Below are 21,175 nucleotides of genomic sequence, written 5' to 3' on the forward strand. Positions count from 1 at the left end.
ACTCTACTCTACTCTGTTCTACTCTACTCTGTTCTACTCTACTCTGTTCTACTCTACTCTACTCTGTTCTACTCTGCTCTACTCTACTCTACTCTGTTCTACTCTACTCTGTTCTACTCTACTCTACTCTACTCTGTTCTACTCTACTCTGTTCTACTCTACTCTACTCTGTTCTACTCTACTCTACTCTGTTCTACTCTACTCTGTTCTACTCTACTCTACTCTGTTCTACTCTACTCTGTTCTGTTCTGCTCTACTCTACTCTACTCTACTCTGTTCTACTCTACTCTGTTCTACTCTACTCTGTTCTACTCTACTCTACTCTGTTCTACTCTACTCTGTTCTACTCTACTCTGTTCTGCTCTACTGTGTTCTACTCTACTATGTTATACTCTACTCTACTCTGTTCTACTCTACTCTGTTCTACTCTACTCTGTTCTACTCTACTCTGTTCTACTCTACTCTGTTCTACTCTACTCTGTTCGGCTCTACTGTGTTCTACTCTACTCTGTTATACTCTACTCTGTTCTACTCTACTCTACTCTGCTCTACTCTGTTCTACTCTACTCTGTTCTACTCTACTCTGTTCTACTCTACTCTGTTCTACTCTACTCTACTCTGTTCTACTCTACTCTACTCTGTTCTACTCTACTCTGTTCTACTCTACTCTGTTCTACTCTGCTCTACTCTACTCTACTCTGTTCTACTCTACTCTGTTCTACTCTACTCTACTCTACTCTGTTCTACTCTACTCTGTTCTACTCTACTCTACTCTGTTCTACTCTACTCTACTCTGTTCTACTCTACTCTGTTCTACTCTACTCTGTTCTACTCTACTCTGTTCTGTTCTGCTCTACTCTACTCTACTCTACTCTACTCTGTTCTACTCTACTCTGTTCTACTCTACTCTGTTCTACTCTACTCTGTTCTACTCTACTCTGTTCTGCTCTACTGTGTTCTACTCTACTCTGTTCTACTCTACTCTGTTCTACTCTACTCTGTTCTACTCTACTCTGTTCTACTCTACTCTGTTCTACTCTACTCTGTTCTACTCTACTCTGTTCTACTCTACTCTGTTCGGCTCTACTGTGTTCTACTCTACTATGTTATACTCTACTCTGTTCTACTCTACTCTGTTCTACTCTACTCTGTTCTACTCTATTCTACTCTGTTCTACTCTACTCTACTCTGTTCTACTCTACTCTGTTCTACTCTACTCTGTTCTACTCTACTCTGTTCTACTCTACTCTGTTCTACTCTACTCTACTCTGTTCTACTCTACTCTGTTCTACTCTACTCTGTTCTACTCTACTCTGTTCTACTCTACTCTGTTCTACTCTGCTCTGCTCTACTCTACTCTACTCTACTCTGTTCTACTCTACTCTGTTTTACTCTGTTCTACACTACTCTACTCTGTTCTACTCTACTCTAATCTGTTCTACTCTACTCTGTTCTGCTCTACTGTGTTCTACTCTACTATGTTCTACTCTACTCTACTCTACTCTGTTCTACTCTACTCTGTTCTACTCATTTCTCCTCTCCTCCCCAGACGCTCACAGACTCCCACCATCCCATCTGGGTTAGGGTTACTCATTTCTCCTCTCCTCCCCAGACGCTCACAGACTCACACCATCCCATCTGGGTTAGGGTTAGCTAACTAACACCATGGTAACTAACTCAAGTCTCCTCTCCTCCCCAGACGTTCACACACTCCCACCATCCCATCTGGGTTAGGGTTAGTTAACTAACACCATGGTAACTAACACCATGGTAACTAACACCATGGTAACTAACTCATGTCTCCTCCCCAGACATTCACGGCCTGGTGCAACTCCCACCTGAGGAAAGCAGGAACGCAGATCGAGAACATCGAGGAGGACTTCAGGGACGGACTGAAACTCATGCTGCTGTTGGAGGTCATATCAGGTGAGGAGGAGAGGCCTGGTGCCCACATGATGTATCTCTAATGGTGCCCACATGATGTATCTCTAATGGTGCCCACAAGATGTATCTCTAATGGTGCCCACATGATGTATCTAATGGTGCCCACATGATGTATCTAATGGTGCCCACATGATGTATCTAATGGTGCCTACATGATGTATCTAATGGTGCCCACATGATGTATCTAATGGTGCCCACATGATGTATCTAATGGTGCCCACATCTATCTCTAATGGTGCCTACATGATGTATCTAATGGTGCCCACATGATGTATCTAATGGTGCCCACATGATGTATCTAATGGTGCCCACATGATGTATCTCTAATGGTGCCTACATGATGTATCTAATGGTGCCTACATGATGTATCTGATGGTGCCCACATCTATCTCTAATGGTGCCCACATGATGTATCTAATGGTGCCCACATGATGTATCTAATGGTGCCTACATGATGTATCTAATGGTGCCCACATGATGTATCTAATGGTGCCCACATGATGTATCTAATGGTGCCCACATCTATCTCTAATGGTGCCTACATGATGTATCTAATGGTGCCCACATGATGTATCTAATGGTGCCCACATGATGTATCTAATGGTGCCCACATGATGTATCTCTAATGGTGCCTACATGATGTATCTAATGGTGTCCACATGATGTATCTCGAATGGTGCCCACATGATGTATCTGATGGTGCCCACATGATGTATCTCTAATGGTGCCCACATGATGTATCTAATGGTGCCCACATGATGTATCTAATGGTGCCCACATGATGTATCTGATGGTGCCCACATGATGTATCTAATGGTGCCCACATGACGTATCTCTAATGGTGCCCACATGATGTATCTCTAATGGTGCCCACATGATGTATCTAATGGTGCCCACATGATGTATCTCTAATGGTGCCCACATGATGTATCTAATGGTGCCCACATGATGTATCTAATGGTGCCCACATGATGTATCTAATGGTGCCTACATGATGTATCTAATGGTGCCTACATGATGTATCTAATGGTGCCTACATGATGTAGCTCTAATGGTGCCCACATGATGTATCTAACGGTGCCTACATGATGTATCTAATGGTGCCTACATGATGTATCTCTAATGGTGCCCACACGATGTATCTAATGGTGCCTACATGATGTATCTAATGGTGCCCACATCTATCTCTAATGGTGCCTACATGATGTATCTAATGGTGCCTACATGATGTATCTAATGGTGCCCACATCTATCTCTAATGGTGCCCACATGATGTATCTAATGGTGCCTACATGATGTATCTAATGGTGCCCACATCTATCTCTAATGGTGCCTACATGATGTATCTAATGGTGTCCACATGATGTATCTAATGGTGCCTACATGATGTATCTCTAATGGTGCCCACATGATGTATCTGATGGTGCCCACATGATGTATCTAATGGTGCCCACATGATGTATCTAATGGTGCCCACATGATGTATCTGATGGTGTCCACATGATGTATCTCTAATGGTGCCCACATGATGTATCTCTAATGGTGCCCACATGATGTATCTCTAATGGTGCCCACATGATGTATCTCTAATGGTGCCCACATGATGTATCTCTAATGGTGCCCACATGATGTATCTCTAATGGTGCCCACATGATGTATCTCTAATGGTGCCCACATGATGTATCTCTAATGGTGCCCACATGATGTATCTCTAATGGTGCCCACATGATGTATCTCTAATGGTGCCCACATGATGTATTTCTAATGGTGCCCACATGATGTATCTAATGGTGCCCACATGATGTATCTAATGGTGCCCACATGATGTATCTAATGGTGCCCACATGATGTATCTAATGGTGCCCACATGATGTATCTCTAATGGTGCCCACATGATGTATCTCTAATGGTGCCTACATGATGTATCTCTAATGGTGCCCACATGATGTACCTAATGGTGCCCACATGATGTATCTCGAATGGTGCCCACATGATGTATCTCGAATGGTGCCCACATGATGTATTTCTAATGGTGCCCACATGATGTATCTCGAATGGTGCCCACATGATGTATTTCTAATGGTGCCCACATGATGTATCTAATGGTGCCCACATGATGTATCTAATGGTGCCTACATGATGTATCTAATGGTGCCCACATCTATCTCTAATGGTGCCCACATGATGTATCTAATGGTGCCCACATGATGTATCTAATGGTGCCCACATGATGTATCTCTAATGGTGCCCACATGATGTATCTAATGGTGCCTACATGATGTATCTCTAATGGTGCCTACATGATGTATCTAATGGTGCCCACATGATGTATCTAATGGTGCCCACATGATGTATCTCTAATGGTGCCTACATGATGTATCTAATGGTGCCCACATGGCGTATCTCTAATGGTGCCTACATGATGTATCTCTAATGGTGCCCACATCTATCTCTAATGGTGCCCACATGATGTATCTAATGGTGCCCACATTATGTATCTAATGGTGCCCACATGATGTATCTAATGGTGCCCACATGATGTATCTAATGGTGCCTACATGATGTATCTAATGGTGCCCACATCTATCTCTAATGGTGCCCACATGATGTATCTAATGGTGCCCACATGATGTATCTAATGGTGCCCACATTATGTATCTAATGGTGCCCACATGATGTATCTCTAATGGTGCCCACATCTATCTCTAATGGTGCCCACATGATGTATCTCTAATGGTGCCCACATCTATCTCTAATGGTGCCCACATGATGTATCTAATGGTGCCCACATGATGTATCTAATGGTGCCCACATGATGTATCTAATGGTGCCCACATGATGTATCTAATGGTGCCCACATGATGTATCTCTAATGGTGCCCACATCTATCTCTAATGGTGCCCACATGATGTATCTCTAATGGTGCCCACATCTATCTCTAATGGTGCCCACATGATGTATCTAATGGTGCCCACATCTATCTCTAATGGTGCCCACATGATGTATCTCTAATGGTGCCCACATCTATCTCTAATGGTGCCCACATGATGTATCTAATGGTGCCCACATGATGTATCTCTAATGGTGCCTACATGATGTATCTAATGGTGCCCACATGATGTATCTAATGGTGCCCACATGATGTATCTGATGGTGCCCACATGATGTATCTCTAATGGTGCCCACATGATGTATCTCTAATGGTGCCCACATGATGTATCTCTAATGGTGCCCACATGATGTATCTAATGGTGCCCACATGATGTATCTGATGGTGCCCACATGATGTATCTCTAATGGTGCCCACATGATGTATTTCTAATGGTGCCCACATGATGTATCTAATGGTGCCTACATGATGTATCTAATGGTGCCCACATGATGTATCTAATGGTGCCCACATGATGTATCTCTAATGGTGCCTACATGATGTATCTAATGGTGCCCACATGGCGTATCTCTAATGGTGCCTACATGATGTATCTCTAATGGTGCCCACATCTATCTCTAATGGTGCCCACATGATGTATCTAATGGTGCCCACATTATGTATCTAATGGTGCCCACATGATGTATCTCTAATGGTGCCCACATCTATCTCTAATGGTGCCCACATGATGTATCTCTAATGGTGCCCACATCTATCTCTAATGGTGCCCACATGATGTATCTAATGGTGCCCACATGATGTATCTAATGGTGCCCACATGATGTATCTAATGGTGCCCACATGATGTATCTAATGGTGCCCACATGATGTATCTCTAATGGTGCCCACATCTATCTCTAATGGTGCCCACATGATGTATCTCTAATGGTGCCCACATCTATCTCTAATGGTGCCCACATGATGTATCTAATGGTGCCCACATCTATCTCTAATGGTGCCCACATGATGTATCTAATGGTGCCCACATGATGTATCTCTAATGGTGCCTACATGATGTATCTGATGGTGCCCACATGATGTATCTAATGGTGCCCACATGATGTATCTGATGGTGCCCACATGATGTATCTAATGGTGCCCACATGATGTATCTGATGGTGCCCACATGATGTATCTCTAATGGTGCCCACATGATGTATCTCTAATGGTGCCCACATGATGTATCTAATGGTGCCCACATGATGTATCTGATGGTGCCCACATGATGTATCTCTAATGGTGCCCACATGATGTATTTCTAATGGTGCCCACATGATGTATCTAATGGTGCCTACATGATGTATCTAATGGTGCCCACATCTATCTCTAATGGTGCCCACATGATGTATCTAATGGTGCCCACATGATGTATCTAATGGTGCCCACATGATGTATCTGATGGTGCCCACATGATGTATCTAATGGTGCCCACATGATCTATCTCTAATGGTGCCCACATGATGTATCTAATGGTGCCCACATGATGTATCTAATGGTGCCCACATGATGTATCTCTAATGGTGCCCACATGATGTATCTCTAATGGTGCCCACATGACGTATCTCTAATGGTGCCCACATGATGTATCTCTAATGGTGCCCACATGATGTATCTCTAATGGTGCCCACATGATGTATCTAATGGCAGAGAACAGAGCTATTCACATTAGAGCCCAGTCCATGTATTTCAATGACGGTGAACATATGGGTATGCGCTGGAAAAACTAAACTTCACAGAACTTTTCCCGAATTCAAACTTTTGTCAGACTTGGCATTGATGCCAGGATGTGTGTATGTGATCTACTAACACTGTAGCCTACAGCATACCCACAGGAACATACCCACAGGAACATACCCACAGGAACATACCCACAGGAACATAGTAACAGGAACATAGTAACAGGAACATAGCAACAGGAACATAGCAACAGGAACATAGCAACAGGAACATACCCACAGGAACATAGTAACAGGAACATAGTAACAGGAACATAGTAACAGGAACATAGTAACAGGAACATAGCCACAGGAACATAGTAACAGGAACATAGCAACAGGAACATAGCAACAGGAACATAACAACAGGAACATAGCAACAGGAACATAGCAACAGGAACATAGCAACAGGAACATAACAACAGGAACATAGCAACAGGAACATAGCAACAGGAACATAACAACAGGAACATAGTAACAGGAACATACCCACAGGAACATAGTAACAGGAACATAGCAACAGGAACATAACAACAGGAACATAGCAACAGAAACATAGCAACAGGAACATAGCAACAGGAACATAGCAACAGAAACATAGCAACAGGAACATAACAACAGGAACATAGTAACAGGAACATACCCACAGGAACATAGTAACAGGAACATAGCAACAGGAACATAACAACAGGAACATAGCAACAGGAACATAGCAACAGGAACATAACAACAGGAACATAACAACAGGAACATAGTAACAGGAACATACCCACAGGAACATAGTAACAGGAACATAGCAACAGGAACATAACAACAGGAACATAGCAACAGGAACATAGCAACAGGAACATAACAACAGGAACATAGCAACAGGAACATAGTAACAGGAACATAGCAACAGGAACATAGTAACAGGAACATAGCAACAGGAACATAACAACAGGAACATAGCAACAGAAACATAGCAACAGGAACATAACAACAGGAACAGAGCAACAGGAACATAACAACAGGAACATAACAACAGGAACATAACAACAGGAACATAACAACAGGAACATAGTAACAGGAACATACCCACAGGAACATAGTAACAGGAACATAGCAACAGGAACATAACAACAGGAACATAGCAACAGGAACATAGCAACAGGAACATAACAACAGGAACATAGCAACAGGAACATAGCAACAGGAACAGAGCAACAGGAACATAACAACAGGAACATAACAACAGGAACATAACAACAGGAACATAGCAACAGGAACATAGTAACAGGAACATAGCAACAGGAACATAGCAACAGGAACATACCCACAGGAACATAGTAACAGGAACATAACAACAGGAACATAACAACAGGACATAGATATGTCCCTTTCCTCACTGCTCTCACCCTGTCAACCTCAACTCTCACAGGACATTTCTGATCCCCAGCCACATGGGCTCCCCTACAACTGCAACAGACTACTTTTTCCTCCAAAACTACCTACTCCTTTGTCTCATGGCCTCCTGTACACTTCTCACACCTCGGTATCTCTCTCCTACACTCTAATGCAACGTGACCTTAACCTTTGCACCTAAAAGACTGTAGCGGGTTCGGAACAAATGCCCTCACGGGATAGCTAACATATCTTAGCATGACTTTATCAGGCAAACACTCCATATCGAAACTGAAAAGTATAGATGGGGTCTCCTCAGTCTCGTGGCTCGGCACCGGATCTGCGTCTCACCAAATGGCGTGCTTCAAACACACCAGGAATTTTCATCGTCAGTTGATCCATCTCCACACTCAAAGCCACCGTAATAATCACTCCCTTCGTCCGGAGAGCAAAGCTAGACACAGCTGTTTTCCCGAGAGCGTCTGCTCCCAACGCGAGCTCTTCCTCTTCACTTCTGTCAGATTTGATTTCTGAACTTCCATAGAAACCCCCCGGTCTCAAAGGCATCCGGAAAAGTAGCTTAATTTGTTGCTAGAATCTTTTACCAATAAAAGTCGCTGGAGGGGTCTGCGAACTCACTAAATATAGCGACAAAGTTTTCAAGTTGTCACCACTGGTACCAATTTGACACGGGGGGCGGGACCGGCAGCAGTAGGAGGAGATATTCAAATCAAAGATGAACTGTCATTGGTCAATTTTATCAGACCACCAGGTGGCGTTATGCGATTATGCCAAAAACACCAACCCACCTGACATTACACAAAAAGGGCATTATCATCATTTTCACAATTTCAGAGTGTTATTTTGACATCTCAGTGTGGAAGCATCATATTTTTAACTACAGTGGGCCTTTAAATATTGAATACACTACAAGTTAGCATTTCCTGCTGTGATCATCTTGCAACAACAGGATGATCGAATTATGATACAGCACCTGTAGATATTTTATATAAAGGTAAATGATACAGGTGTTGTTTAACGTCTCACTCCACAGTGTCATAAGTCTGACCCTTAACCCCTTGACCCCTTCTGTCTGTTTCCTGTCCAGGAGAGCGCTTGGCCAAACCAGAGAGGGGGAAGATGAGAGTTCACAAGATCTCCAACGTCAACAAAGCTCTCCACTACATCACCAGTAAAGGAGTCAAGCTGGTGTCCATCGGAGCTGAAGGTGGGTTCAACAATACCCTGGTCACTACTGTAGTAAACTAGACTGTAGTATACTAGACTGTAGTAAAATAGACTGTAGTACACTAGCCTGTAGTACACTAGACTGTAGTACACTAGACTGTAGTACACTAGACTGTAGTACACTAGACTGTAGTACACTAGACTGTAGTAAACTAGACTGTAGTACACTAGACTGTAGTAAACTAGACTGTAGGCCACTAGCCTGTAGTACACTAGACTGTAGTACACTAGACTGTAGTAAACTAGACTGTAGTACACTAGACTGTAGTAAACTAGACTGTAGGCCACTAGCCTGTAGTACACTAGACTGTAGTACACTAGACTGTAGTACACTAGACTGTAGTAAACTAGACTGTAGTACACTAGACTGTAGTACACTAGACTGTAGTAAACTAGACTGTAGTACACTAGACTGTAGTAAACTAGACTGTAGTACACTAGACTGTAGTACACTAGACTGTAGTAAACTAGACTGTAGTACACTAGACTGTAGTAAACTAGACTGTAGTACACTAGACTGTAGTAAACTAGACTGTAGTCCACTACATCACCAGTAAAGGAGTCAAGCTGGTTTCCATCGGAGCTGAGGGTTGAAAACCTTAAAGTCTGTAAATAAATAAATGGACAACGTGACTGACACACTTCTGCATTAATTTAGATAGAGTGAAGAACCTGGTCACATGATACTGGACTGTCTATATACACAGTAGCCTAATGTAACAATGAAAGAAATCCCTGAAATTAGATTCCCCCCTACATACTGGTTTTCACGAGAAAGAGACACTGATCAAACAATCTAGTAAATGTGGAGGAGGAGCGGATGAGACGGATGGCTTATATGGATAAGATAGCGCCGGAGGGGATGGCTGCCATTTTAACGGGCTCCTAACCAATCGTGCTATTTTGTATGTTTTTTTGCGGTGTTTGTAACCATTTTTGTACATAATGTTTCCGCCACCGTCTCTTATGACCGAGCTTCTGGACATCTATACAGCGGTTACTCATCTCGGACTGGACAAGGATTTTTTCTTTAACGAATTGGAGGTCGAAAGATTAACGGCTCCTCCAGGACCAGGCCCAAATCCCTGTCCTGAAGTGGAGACGCCCGATACCTTTACCTTTACCATCCGTCCTACTGGCAAATGTGCAATCACTGGAGAATAAACTGGATGAACTTCGTTTGAGACTATCCTTCCAACGGGACATTAAAAACTGTGTTATCTTATGTTTCACCGAGTCGTGGTTGAACGAGGACAGTTGGCTGGGTTTTCCTTGCATCGGCATGACAGACCAGCAACCTCCAGTAAGACGAGGGGTGGTGGTGTGTGTCTATTTGTCAACAACAGCTGGTGCGCAACGTCTAATATTAAAGATGTCTCAAGGTTTTTCTTGGCTGAGGTAGAGTACCTCATGATAAGCTGTAGACCACACTATTTACCAAGAGTTTTTGTCTGTATTCTTCGTAGCTGTCTATTTACCACCACAAAATGATGCAGGCACTAGGACCACACTCAACGAGCTGTATAAGGCCATGAACAAACAAGTAGCCGGGGACTTTAAAGCAGGAAAACTTAAATCTGTTTTACCTAATTTCTACCAGTATGTCACATGTGCTACCTCAGGAAAAAAAACTCTACACCACCTTTACTCCACACACAGAGATGCATACAAAGCTCTCACTCACCCTCCATTTGGCAAATCTAACCATAATTCTATCCTCCTAATTCCTGTTTACAAACAAAAACTCAAGCAGGAAGCACCAGTGTCTTGCTCAATACAGAAGTGGTCTGATGACGCGGATGCTAAGCTACAGGACTGATTTACTAGCACAGACTGGAATATGTTCCGGGATTCATCCGATGGCATTGAGGAGTACACCACATCAGTAACCCCACAGTGACCGTTCGTACATATCCCAACTAGAAGCCATGGATTACAGGCAACATCCACACTGAGCTAAAGGTTAGCGCTGCCGCTCTCAAGGAACGGGACACTAATCTGGAAGCTTATAAGAAATCTCACTATGCCCTCAGACGAACCATCAAACAGGCAAAGCGTCAACACAGGACTAAGATTGATTCCTACTACACCTGCTCTGACGTTCTTCGGATGTGGCAGGGCTTGCAAACTATTACAGATTACAAAGGGAAACCCAGCCGTGAGCTGCCCAGTGACACGAGCCTACCAGACAAGCTAAATACCTTCTATGCTCACTTCACAGCAAGCAACGCTGAACCATGAATGAGAACACCAGCTGTTCCGGATGACTGTGTGATCACGTTCTCCGTAGCCGACGTGAGTAAGACCTTTAAACAGGTCAACATTCACAAGGCCGCAGACGGATTACCCGGACGCGTACTCCAAGCATGCGCTGACCAACTGGCAACTGTCTACACTTTCATTTTCAATGATAACTGTAATAACTACATGTTTCAAGCAGACCTCCATTGTCCCTGTGCCCAAGAACGCCAAGGTAACTAGCCTAAATTACTACCGCCCCACAGCACTCACGTCTGTAGCCATGAAGTGCTTTGAAAGGCTGGTCATGACTCACATCAACACCATTATCCCAGAAACTCCCCACCCACTCCAATCTGACACCGCCCCAACAGACCCACAGATGACGCAATCTCCATTGCACTCCACACTGCCCTTTCCCACCTGGAGAAAAGGAACACCTATGTGAGAATGCTGTTCATTTGACTACAGCTCAGTGTTCAACATCATAGTGCCATAAACGCTCATCACTAAGCTTAAGATCCTGGGGACTAAAGGATCCTAAGCGGCTCTGCAACTTGATCCTGGACTTCCTAACGGCCCCCTCCAGGTGGGTAGGTAGCAACACATCCACCACACAGATTCTCAACATGGGGCCCCTCAGGGGTTTTACGCTTAGTCCCTTCCTTCACCCATGACTACAGCACCATCATTAAGTTTGCCGACAACACAGTGGTGATAGGTCTGATCACTGACAATGATGAGAACAGCCTACAGGGATGAGGTCAGAGACCTGGCAGTGTGGTGCCAGGACAACAAACTCTCCCTCAACGTGAGCAAAACAAAAGAGCTGATCGGTGGACTACAGGAAAGGGGGGGCGAGCACGCCCCCATTCACATCGACGTTACTGTAGTGGAGTGGGTCGATCACTTCAAGTTCCTTGTCGTTCACATCACTAACAAACTATCATGGTCCAAATACACCATGACAGTCGTAAAGAGGGCACGACAACACCTATTCCCCCTCAGGAGACTGAAAAGATTTAGCATGGTTCCTCAGATCCTCAACAAGTTCTACAGCTGCACCATCGAGAGCATTGACTGACTGGTTGCATCACAACAGCGCCCAAGCCTTTAGTTAACCAGTTAATCGAATGCTACTAATGACCCCCTTTTTTACACTTGAGTATTTTGGTATTTTATTAGGATCCACATTAGCTGTTGCAAAAGCAGCAGCTACTCTTCCTGGGGGTCAACACAGAGCACAGAACACAGAGCACAGAACACAGAGCACAGAACACAGAACACAGAACACAGAGCACAGAACACAGAACACAGAACACAGAGCACAGAACACAGAGCACAGAACACAGAGCACAGAACACAGAGCACAGAACACAGAGCACAGAACACAGAGCACAGAACACAGAGCACAGAACACAGAGCACAGAACACAGAGCACAGAACACAGAGCACAGAACACAGAGCACAGAACACAGAGCACAGAACACAAAACATGAAACAATACAGAATGACATAATACAGAACATCATTAGACAAGAACAGCTCAAGGACAGAACTATATACATTTTGTAAAAGACACACGTAGCCTACACATCAATACATACACACAAACTATCTAGGTCCAATAGGGGAGAGGCGTTGTGCCGTGAGGTGTTGCTTTGTCTGTTTTTTTAATCCAGGTTTGCTGTTATTTGAACAATATGAGATGGAAGGAAATTCCATGCAATAAGGGCTCTATATAATACTGTACGCTTTCTTGAATTTGGTCTGGATTTGGAGACTATGAAAAGACCCCTGGTGGCATGTCTGGTGGGGTAAGTGTGTGTGTCAGGTCTTTGTGTAAGTTGACTATGCAAACAATTCGGGATTTAACTCATTAAAGTTTCTCATAAAAAGAAGTGATGCAGTCAGTCTCTCCTCAACTCTTAGCCAAGAGAGACTGGCAGCATAGTATTTATATCAGTCCTCTGATTATAATTAAGAGCAAAAAGACTCTCAGACCATGAGAAACAAGATTATCTTGTCTGATGAAACCAAGTTTTAACTCTTTGGCCTGAATGCCAAGCGTCACGTCTGGAGAAAACCTGGCACCATCCCTACGGTGAAGCATGGTGGTGACACCATCATGCTGTGGGGAAACCTGGCACCATCCCTACGGTGAAGCATGGTGGTGACAGCATCATGCTGTAGGGAAACCTGGCACCATCCCTACGGTGAAGCATGGTGGTGACAGCATCGTGCTGTGTGGAAATCTGGCACCATCCCTACGGTGAAGCATGGTGGTGACAGCATCATGCTGTGGGGAAACCTGGCACCATTCCTACGGTGAAGCATGGTGGTGACAGCATCATGCTGTGGGGAAACCTGGCACCATCCCCACGGTGAAACATGGTGGCGACAGCATCATGCTGTGGGGAAACCTGGCACCATCCCTATGGTGAAGCATGGTGGTGACAGCATCATGCTGTGGGGAAACCTGGCACCATTCCTACGGTGAAGCATGGTGGTGACAGCATCATGCTGTAGGGAAACCTGGCACCATCCCTACGGTGAAGCATGGTGGTGACAGCATCATTCTGTAGGGAAACCTGGCACCATTCCTACGGTGAAGCATGGTGGTGACAGCATCATGCTGTAGGGAAACCTGGCACCATCCCTACGGTGAAGCATGGTGGTGACAGCATCATGCTGTGGGGAAACCTGGCACCATCCCTACGGTGAAGCATGGTGGTGACAGCATCATGCTGTAGGGAAACCTGGCACCATTCCTACGGTGAAGCATGGTGGTGACAGCATCATGCTGTGGGGAAACCTGGCACCATCCCTACGGTGAAGCATGGTGGTGACAGCATCATGCTGTGGGGAAACCTGGCACCATCCCCACGGTGAAGCATGGTGGTGACAGCATCATGCTGTAGGGATGTTTCCAGTGGCAGGGAGACTAGTCAGGATCGAGGCAAAGATGAACGGCGCAAAGTACAAAGAGATCCTTGATGAAAATCTGCTCCAGGGCGCTCAGGACCTCAGACTAGAGGCAAAGGTTCACCTTCCAACAGGACACCTAAGGACACAGCCAAGATAAAGCAGGATTGGCTTTGGTACAAGTCTCTGAATGTCCTTGAGTTTCCCGGACTTGAACCCGATTGAGTATCTCTGGAGAGTCCTGAAAATAGCTGTGCCGCAACGCTCCCCCTCCAACCTGACAAGAGCTTGAGAAGATCTGCAGAGAAGAATGGGGAGAAACTCCCCAAATACAGGGGTGAAAAGTTTGTAGTTTCATACCCAAGGATACTCTAGACTGTAATCTCTACCAAAGGTGCTTCAACAAAGTACTGAGTAAGGCGGTTTGAATACTTATGTAAATGAAAAACGATCAACTATCAAACTATTGCTTTGTCATTAAGGGGTATTGTGTGTAGATTGATGAGGGGAAAAAAAACAATTTAATCAATTTTAGAATAAGGCTGTAATGTAATAAAATTTGGAAAAAGTCAAGGGGTCTGAATCCGAAGGCATTTTATTCCCTTTAGCTGAACCCAAAACAATCTCTCAGACACTGTCAGCAACCAGGCCCTCTGGACTTTACTGTGTGTGTGTGTGTCTGTGTGTTTGTGTGTCTGTGTAACTGTGTCCGTGGCGATCACACTTGTAGCTTCACACATGACCGCATCCCTCAAAAGCATTGTTGGGTCGCTCCCCCTCTATTACCCTCCCCCATCTCCTCTCCTACCCCTCAGAAGCTGAGCTAAAGAGGTTAATTGATTACAGCCTGAGGGTCAATTAATGGATCTGACCCATCTGCCCCACCCCCCTACTCCCTGGGGTCCCCCATCTCTCTCTGTCTGCTTGTCAGTTTTTCTGGCTGTCTGTCTCTCTCTGTCTGTCTCTTTCTGTCTGTCTCTATTTCTCTCTTTCTGTCTTTAATTCTTCGTGTTGTTTGTTTAGTGTTTTCCAATTTTCCCAGAAGTGGTTAGATTCTATGGATTCTTCAAATACATTGAGCTGATTTCTGACGCGCTGTTCCTTCTTTTTCCGTAGTGTATTTCTGTATTGTTTTAGTGATTCACCATAGTGAAGGCGTAGACTCAGGTTTTCTGGGTCTCTATGTTTTTGGTTGGACAGGTTTCTCAATTTCTTTCTTAGGTTTTTGCATTCTTCGTCAAACCACTTCTCTTTTTTTCTTAAGTTGTCTGCTTGACATTTTTAGATTTCATAGGGAAGCTGAAAGGTAGAATATTTTTATTTTATTAATGTTTATTGACATAATTTGAGTCAATTGGAGGTGTACCTGTGGAAGTATTTCAAGGCCTACCTTCAAACTCAGTGCCTCTTTGCTTGACCTCATGGGAAAATCAAAAGAAATCAGCCAAATCATTGTAGACCTCCACAAGTCTGGTTCATCCTTGGGAGCAATTTACAAACGCCTGAAGGCACCACGTTCATCTGTACAAACAATAGTATGCAAGTTTAAACACCATGGGACCACGCAGCCGTCATACCGCTCAGGAAGGAGACTGCGTTCTGTCTCCTAGAGATGAACGTACTTTGGTGTGAAAAGTGCAAATCAATCCCAGAACAACAGCAAAGGACCTTGTGAAGATGCTGGAGGAAACAGGTACAAGTATCTATATCCACAGTAAAACGAGTCCTATATCGACATAACCTGAAAGGCCGCTCAGCAAGGAAGAAGTCACTGCTCCAAAACCGCCATAGAAAATGCCAGACTACGGTTTGCAACTGCACATGGGGACAAAGATCATACTTTTTGGAGAAATGTCCTCTGGTCTGATGAAACAAAAATAGAACTGTTTGGCCATAATGACCATCGTTATGTTTGGAGGAAAAAGAGGGAGGCTTGCAAGACGAAGAACACCATCCCAACCGGGATGCACGGGGGTGGCAGCATCATGTTGTGGGGGTGCTTTGCTGCAGGAGGGACTGGTGCACTTCACAAAATAGACGGCATCATGAGGATGGAAAATATTGTCAATATATTGAAGCAACATCTCAAGACATCAGCCCGGAAGTTGAAGCTTGGTCGCAAATGGGTCTTACAAATGGACAATGACCTCAAGCATATTTCCAAAGTTGTGGCAAAATGGCTTCAGGACAACAAAGTCAAGGTATTGAAGTGGCCATCACAAAGCCCTGACCCCATCCTATAGAAAATGTGTGGACAGAACTTAAAAAGCGTGTGCGAGCAAGGAGGCCTACAAACCTGACTCAGTTACACCAGCTCTGTCAGGAGTAATGGGCCAAAATTCATCCAACTTATTGTGGGAAACATTTGAAAACATCTGAAAACAAGACTCCCTAAATTTTATCAGCATATTGATTGCGCAACCAGGGGTGGAAAGACCCTGGATCATTGTTACTCTAACTTCCGCGACGCATATAAGGCCCTGCCCCGCCCCCTTTCGGAAAAGCTGACCACGACTCCATTTTGTTGATCCCTGCCTACAGACAGAAACTAAAACAAGAAGCTCCCACGCTGAGGTCTGTCCAACGCTGGTCCGACCAAGCTGACTCCACACTCCAAGACTGCTTCCATCACGTGGACTGGGAGATGTTTCGTATTGCGTCAGACAACAACATTGACGAATACGCTGATACGGTGTGCGAGTTCATTAGAACGTGCGTTGAAGATGTCGTTCCCATAGCAACGATTAAAACATTCCCTAACCAGAAACCGTGGATTGATGGCAGCATTCGTGTGAAACTGAAGGCACGAACCACTGCTTTTAATCAGGGCAAGGTGTCTGGTAACATGACTGAATACAAACAGTGCAGCTATTCCCTCCGCAAGGCTATCAAACAAGCTAAGCGCCAGTACAGAGACAAAGTAGAATCTCAATTCAACGGCTCAGACACAAGAGGTATGTGGCAGGGTCTACAGTCAATCACGGACTACAGGAAGAAACCCAGCCCAGTCTCGGACCAGGATGTCTTGCTCCCAGGCAGACTAAATAACTTTTTGCCCGCTTTGAGGACAATACAGTGCCACTGACACGGCCTGCAACGGAATCATGCGGTCTCTCCTTCACTGCAGCCGAAGTGAGTAAGACATTTAAACGTGTTAACCCTCGCAAGGCTGCAGGCCCAGACGGCATCCCCAGCCGCGCCCTCAGAGCATGCGCAGACCAGCTGGCCGGTGTGTTTACGGACATATTCAACCAATCCCTATACCAGTCTGCTGTTCCCACATGCTTCAAGAGGGCCACCATTGTTCCTGTTCCCAAGAAAGCTAAGGTAACTGAGCTAAACGACTACCGCCCGTAGCACTCACATCCGTCATCATGAAGTGCTTTGAGAGACTAGTCAAGGACCATATCACCTCCACCCTACCTGACACCCTTGACCCACTCCAATTTGCTTACCGCCCAAATAGGTCCACAGACGATGCAATCTCAACCACACTGCACACTGCCCTAACCCATCTGGACAAGAGGAATACCTATGTGAGAATGCTGTTCATCGACTACAGCTCGGCATTTAACACCATAGTACCCTCCAAGCTCGTCATCAAGCTCGAGACCCTGGGTCTCGACCCCGCCCTGTGCAACTGGGTACTGGACTTCCTGACGGGCCGCCCCCAGGTGGTGAGGGTAGGCAACAACATCTCCTCCCCGCTGATCCTCAACACTGGGGCCCCACAAGGGTGCGTTCTGAGCCCTCTCCTGTACTCCCTGTTCACCCACGACTGCGTGGCCACGCACGCCTCCAACTCAATCATCAAGTTTGCGGACGACACAACAGTGGTAGGCTTGATTACCAACAACGACGAGACGGCCTACAGGGAGGAGGTGAGGGCCCTCGGAGTGTGGTGTCAGGAAAATAACCTCACACTCAACGTCAACAAAACTAAGGAGATGATTGTGGACTTCAGGAAACAGCAGAGGGAACACCCCCCCATCCACATCGATGGAACAGTAGTGGAGAGGGTAGCAAGTTTTAAGTTCCTCGGCATACACATCACTGACAAACTGAATTGGTCCACTCACACAGACAGCATCGTGAAGAAGGCGCAGCAGCGCCTCTTCAACCTCAGGAGGCTGAAGAAATTCGGCTTGTCACCAAAAGCACTCACAAACTTCTACAGATGCACAATCGAGAGCATCCTGGCGGGCTGTATCACCGCCTGGTATGGCAACTGCACCGCCCTCAACCGTAAGGCTCTCCAGAGGGTAGTGAGGTCTGCACAACGCATCACCGGGGGCAAACTACCTGCCCTCCAGGACACCTACACCACCCGATGCTACAGGAAGGCCATAAAGATCATCAAGGACATCAACCACCCGAGCCACTGCCTGTTCACCCCGCTGTCATCCAGAAGGCGAGGTCAGTACAGGTGCATCAAAGCTGGGACCGAGAGACTGAAAAACAGCTTCTATCTCAAGGCCATCAGACTGTTAAACAGCCACCACTAACATTGAGTGGCTACTGCCAACACACTGTCAATGACACTGACTCTACTCCAGCCACTTTAATCATGGGAATTGATGGGAAATTATGTAAATATATCACTAGCCACTTTAAACAATGCTACCTTATATAATGTTACTTACCCTACATTATTCATCTCATATGCATACGTAGATACTGTACTCTATATCATCGACTGCATCCTTATGTAATACATGTATCACTAGCCACTTTAACTATGCCACTTGGTTTACATACTCATCTCATATGTATATACTGTACTCGATATCATCTACTGTATCTTGCCTATGCTGCTCTGTACCATCACTCATTCATATATCCTTATGTACATATTCTTTATCCCCTTACACTGTGTATAAGACAGTAGTTTTTTTTTTTTTTTTGGAATTGTTAGTTAGATTACTTGTTCGTTATTACTGCATTGTCGGAACTAGAAGCACAAGCATTTCGCTACACTCGCATTAACATCTGCTAACCATGTGTATGTGACAAATAAAATTTGATTTGATTTGATTTGATTTGATTTTGATTTGAAACTTGTGGAAGGCTACCCGAAATGTTTGACCCAAGTTAAACAATTTAAGGGCAATGCTACCAAATACTAATTGAGTGTATGTAAACTTCTGACCCACTGGGAATGTGATGAAATTAATAAAAGCTGAAATAAATAATTCTCTCTACTATTATTCTGACATTTCACATTCTTAGAATCAAGTGGTGATCCTAACTGACCTAAGACAGGGAATTTTACTAGGATTAAATGTCAGGAATTGTGAAACTGAGTTTAAATGTATTTGGCTAAGGTGAATGTAAACTTCCGACTGAAACTGTACATACCCAGCGTGCGACAGAGGTGCAGGAGTTGTGACCCGTTTTTGTTGGTTATGTTGTCATAGTTGTGTCTAGGGGGCATATGGAGGAAGGAATGCTGTCACCTCCAGTTAGGTGTTTGTCCCCCTGTGTGCTGATGGTGTCGGGTTCTTGTTCAGTTCTGGCATTTAGCTTTCCACAGACTAGTACAAGTCCCTGGGCCTGGAAATGATTGATTTCCCCCTCCAGGATGGAGAAGCTGTCTTCGTTCGAGTATGGGGATTCAAATGGGGGGATATAGGTAGCACACATGAGGACATTTTTCTCTGTTGAGATAATTTCCTTATTAATTTCTAGCCAGATGTAAAATGTTCCTGTTTTGATTAATTTAATGGAGTGAGTTAGGTCTGCTCTATACCAAATTAGCATACCCTCTGAGTCTCTTCCCTGTTTCAGACCTGGTAGTTTGGTGGATGGGACTACCAGCTCTCTGTAACCTAGAGGACAAACAGTGGGTCCGTCTCCTCTATACCATGTTTCTTGTAGGATGACAATGTCTGTATTTCTGATTTCCTTGATGATGTCTTGGTGTCTGCTCTCTCTCTCTCCTCCCCTCTCCCCATCTTTCTCTCTGTCTGTCTCTCTCTCTCTCTCTGTCTCTGCCTCTGTCTCTCTCTCGGCCTTTCCTTCTCTATCTCTCTCCCTCCCCCTATCTCTCTCTATCTCTTTCTCTCTCTCGCCCTCTCTTCTTCTCCTGGGGTTAATCCACAGCGAAGCCAAAATAAAAAAGCCTAAACCAGACTTGCATTCCAGACAGATTAGCCAATTGGAATCCCCTCTTGGACCCTTGCTGCCCTGGGACTGGGGAGGGAGCCGGGGCCAGGACAGGGTGCTGGATACAGTTAGCCTAGGCTTGTTAGAAGGCAGTTTGACTGGACGAGGGGTGGGGGCAGTAGTTCAGGCTGTGGAAACTAATAACAGAGGCTACAGCTCATGGAAGGCGACAGGGCAGGCAGAGGGCCATGTGAGGTGGTGGGGGTAAGGGGTTAGTGACAGGAGACAGGGTGGTTTAGTCCAAAATGCCTCCCTATTCCCTATTGAGTGCGCTGCATTTGACCAGAGACCCTTGCACACTTTATAGATGCTTTACCCATTACATTTTTGGGAGCATGTATAGAATATGTCTATGGGTCCTAGGGAACAGGGTCCTAGGGAACAGGATCCTACGGAGCAGCATCCTATGGAACAGGGTGCTGGGTCCTAGGGAACAGTGTCTTTGGGAGTAGGGTCCCAGGGAGCAGGGTCCTAGGGAGCAGGGTCCTAGGAAACAGGGTCCTAGGGAACAGGGTCCTAGGGAGCAGGGTCCTAGAGTGAAGGGTCCTAGGGAAAAGGGAGCTGGATCCTGGGGAACATGGTCCTAGGGAGCAGGGTCCTTGGTAGCAGGGTCCTAGGGAACAGGGTC

General features: G+C 45.1%; 1 protein-coding gene across 3 annotated transcripts in view; it reads left to right on the forward strand.

Annotated features, from left to right (window-relative positions):
• LOC112240545 (alpha-actinin-1) overlaps positions 1-21,175 on the forward strand; it is a 111,182-nt gene that overhangs the window by 39,316 nt on the left and 50,691 nt on the right. For all 3 annotated transcript variants that reach the window (XM_042330318.1, XM_042330316.1, XM_042330317.1), the window contains exons 2-3: positions 1,812-1,926; positions 9,080-9,199. In XM_042330318.1, coding sequence (XP_042186252.1) covers positions 1,812-1,926; positions 9,080-9,199 — 235 coding nt within the window. The remainder of the gene's footprint in view (positions 1-1,811; positions 1,927-9,079; positions 9,200-21,175) is intronic.

Source organism: Oncorhynchus tshawytscha, linkage group LG11, assembly GCF_018296145.1.
Source record: "Oncorhynchus tshawytscha isolate Ot180627B linkage group LG11, Otsh_v2.0, whole genome shotgun sequence".
NCBI lineage: Eukaryota > Metazoa > Chordata > Actinopteri > Salmoniformes > Salmonidae > Oncorhynchus > Oncorhynchus tshawytscha.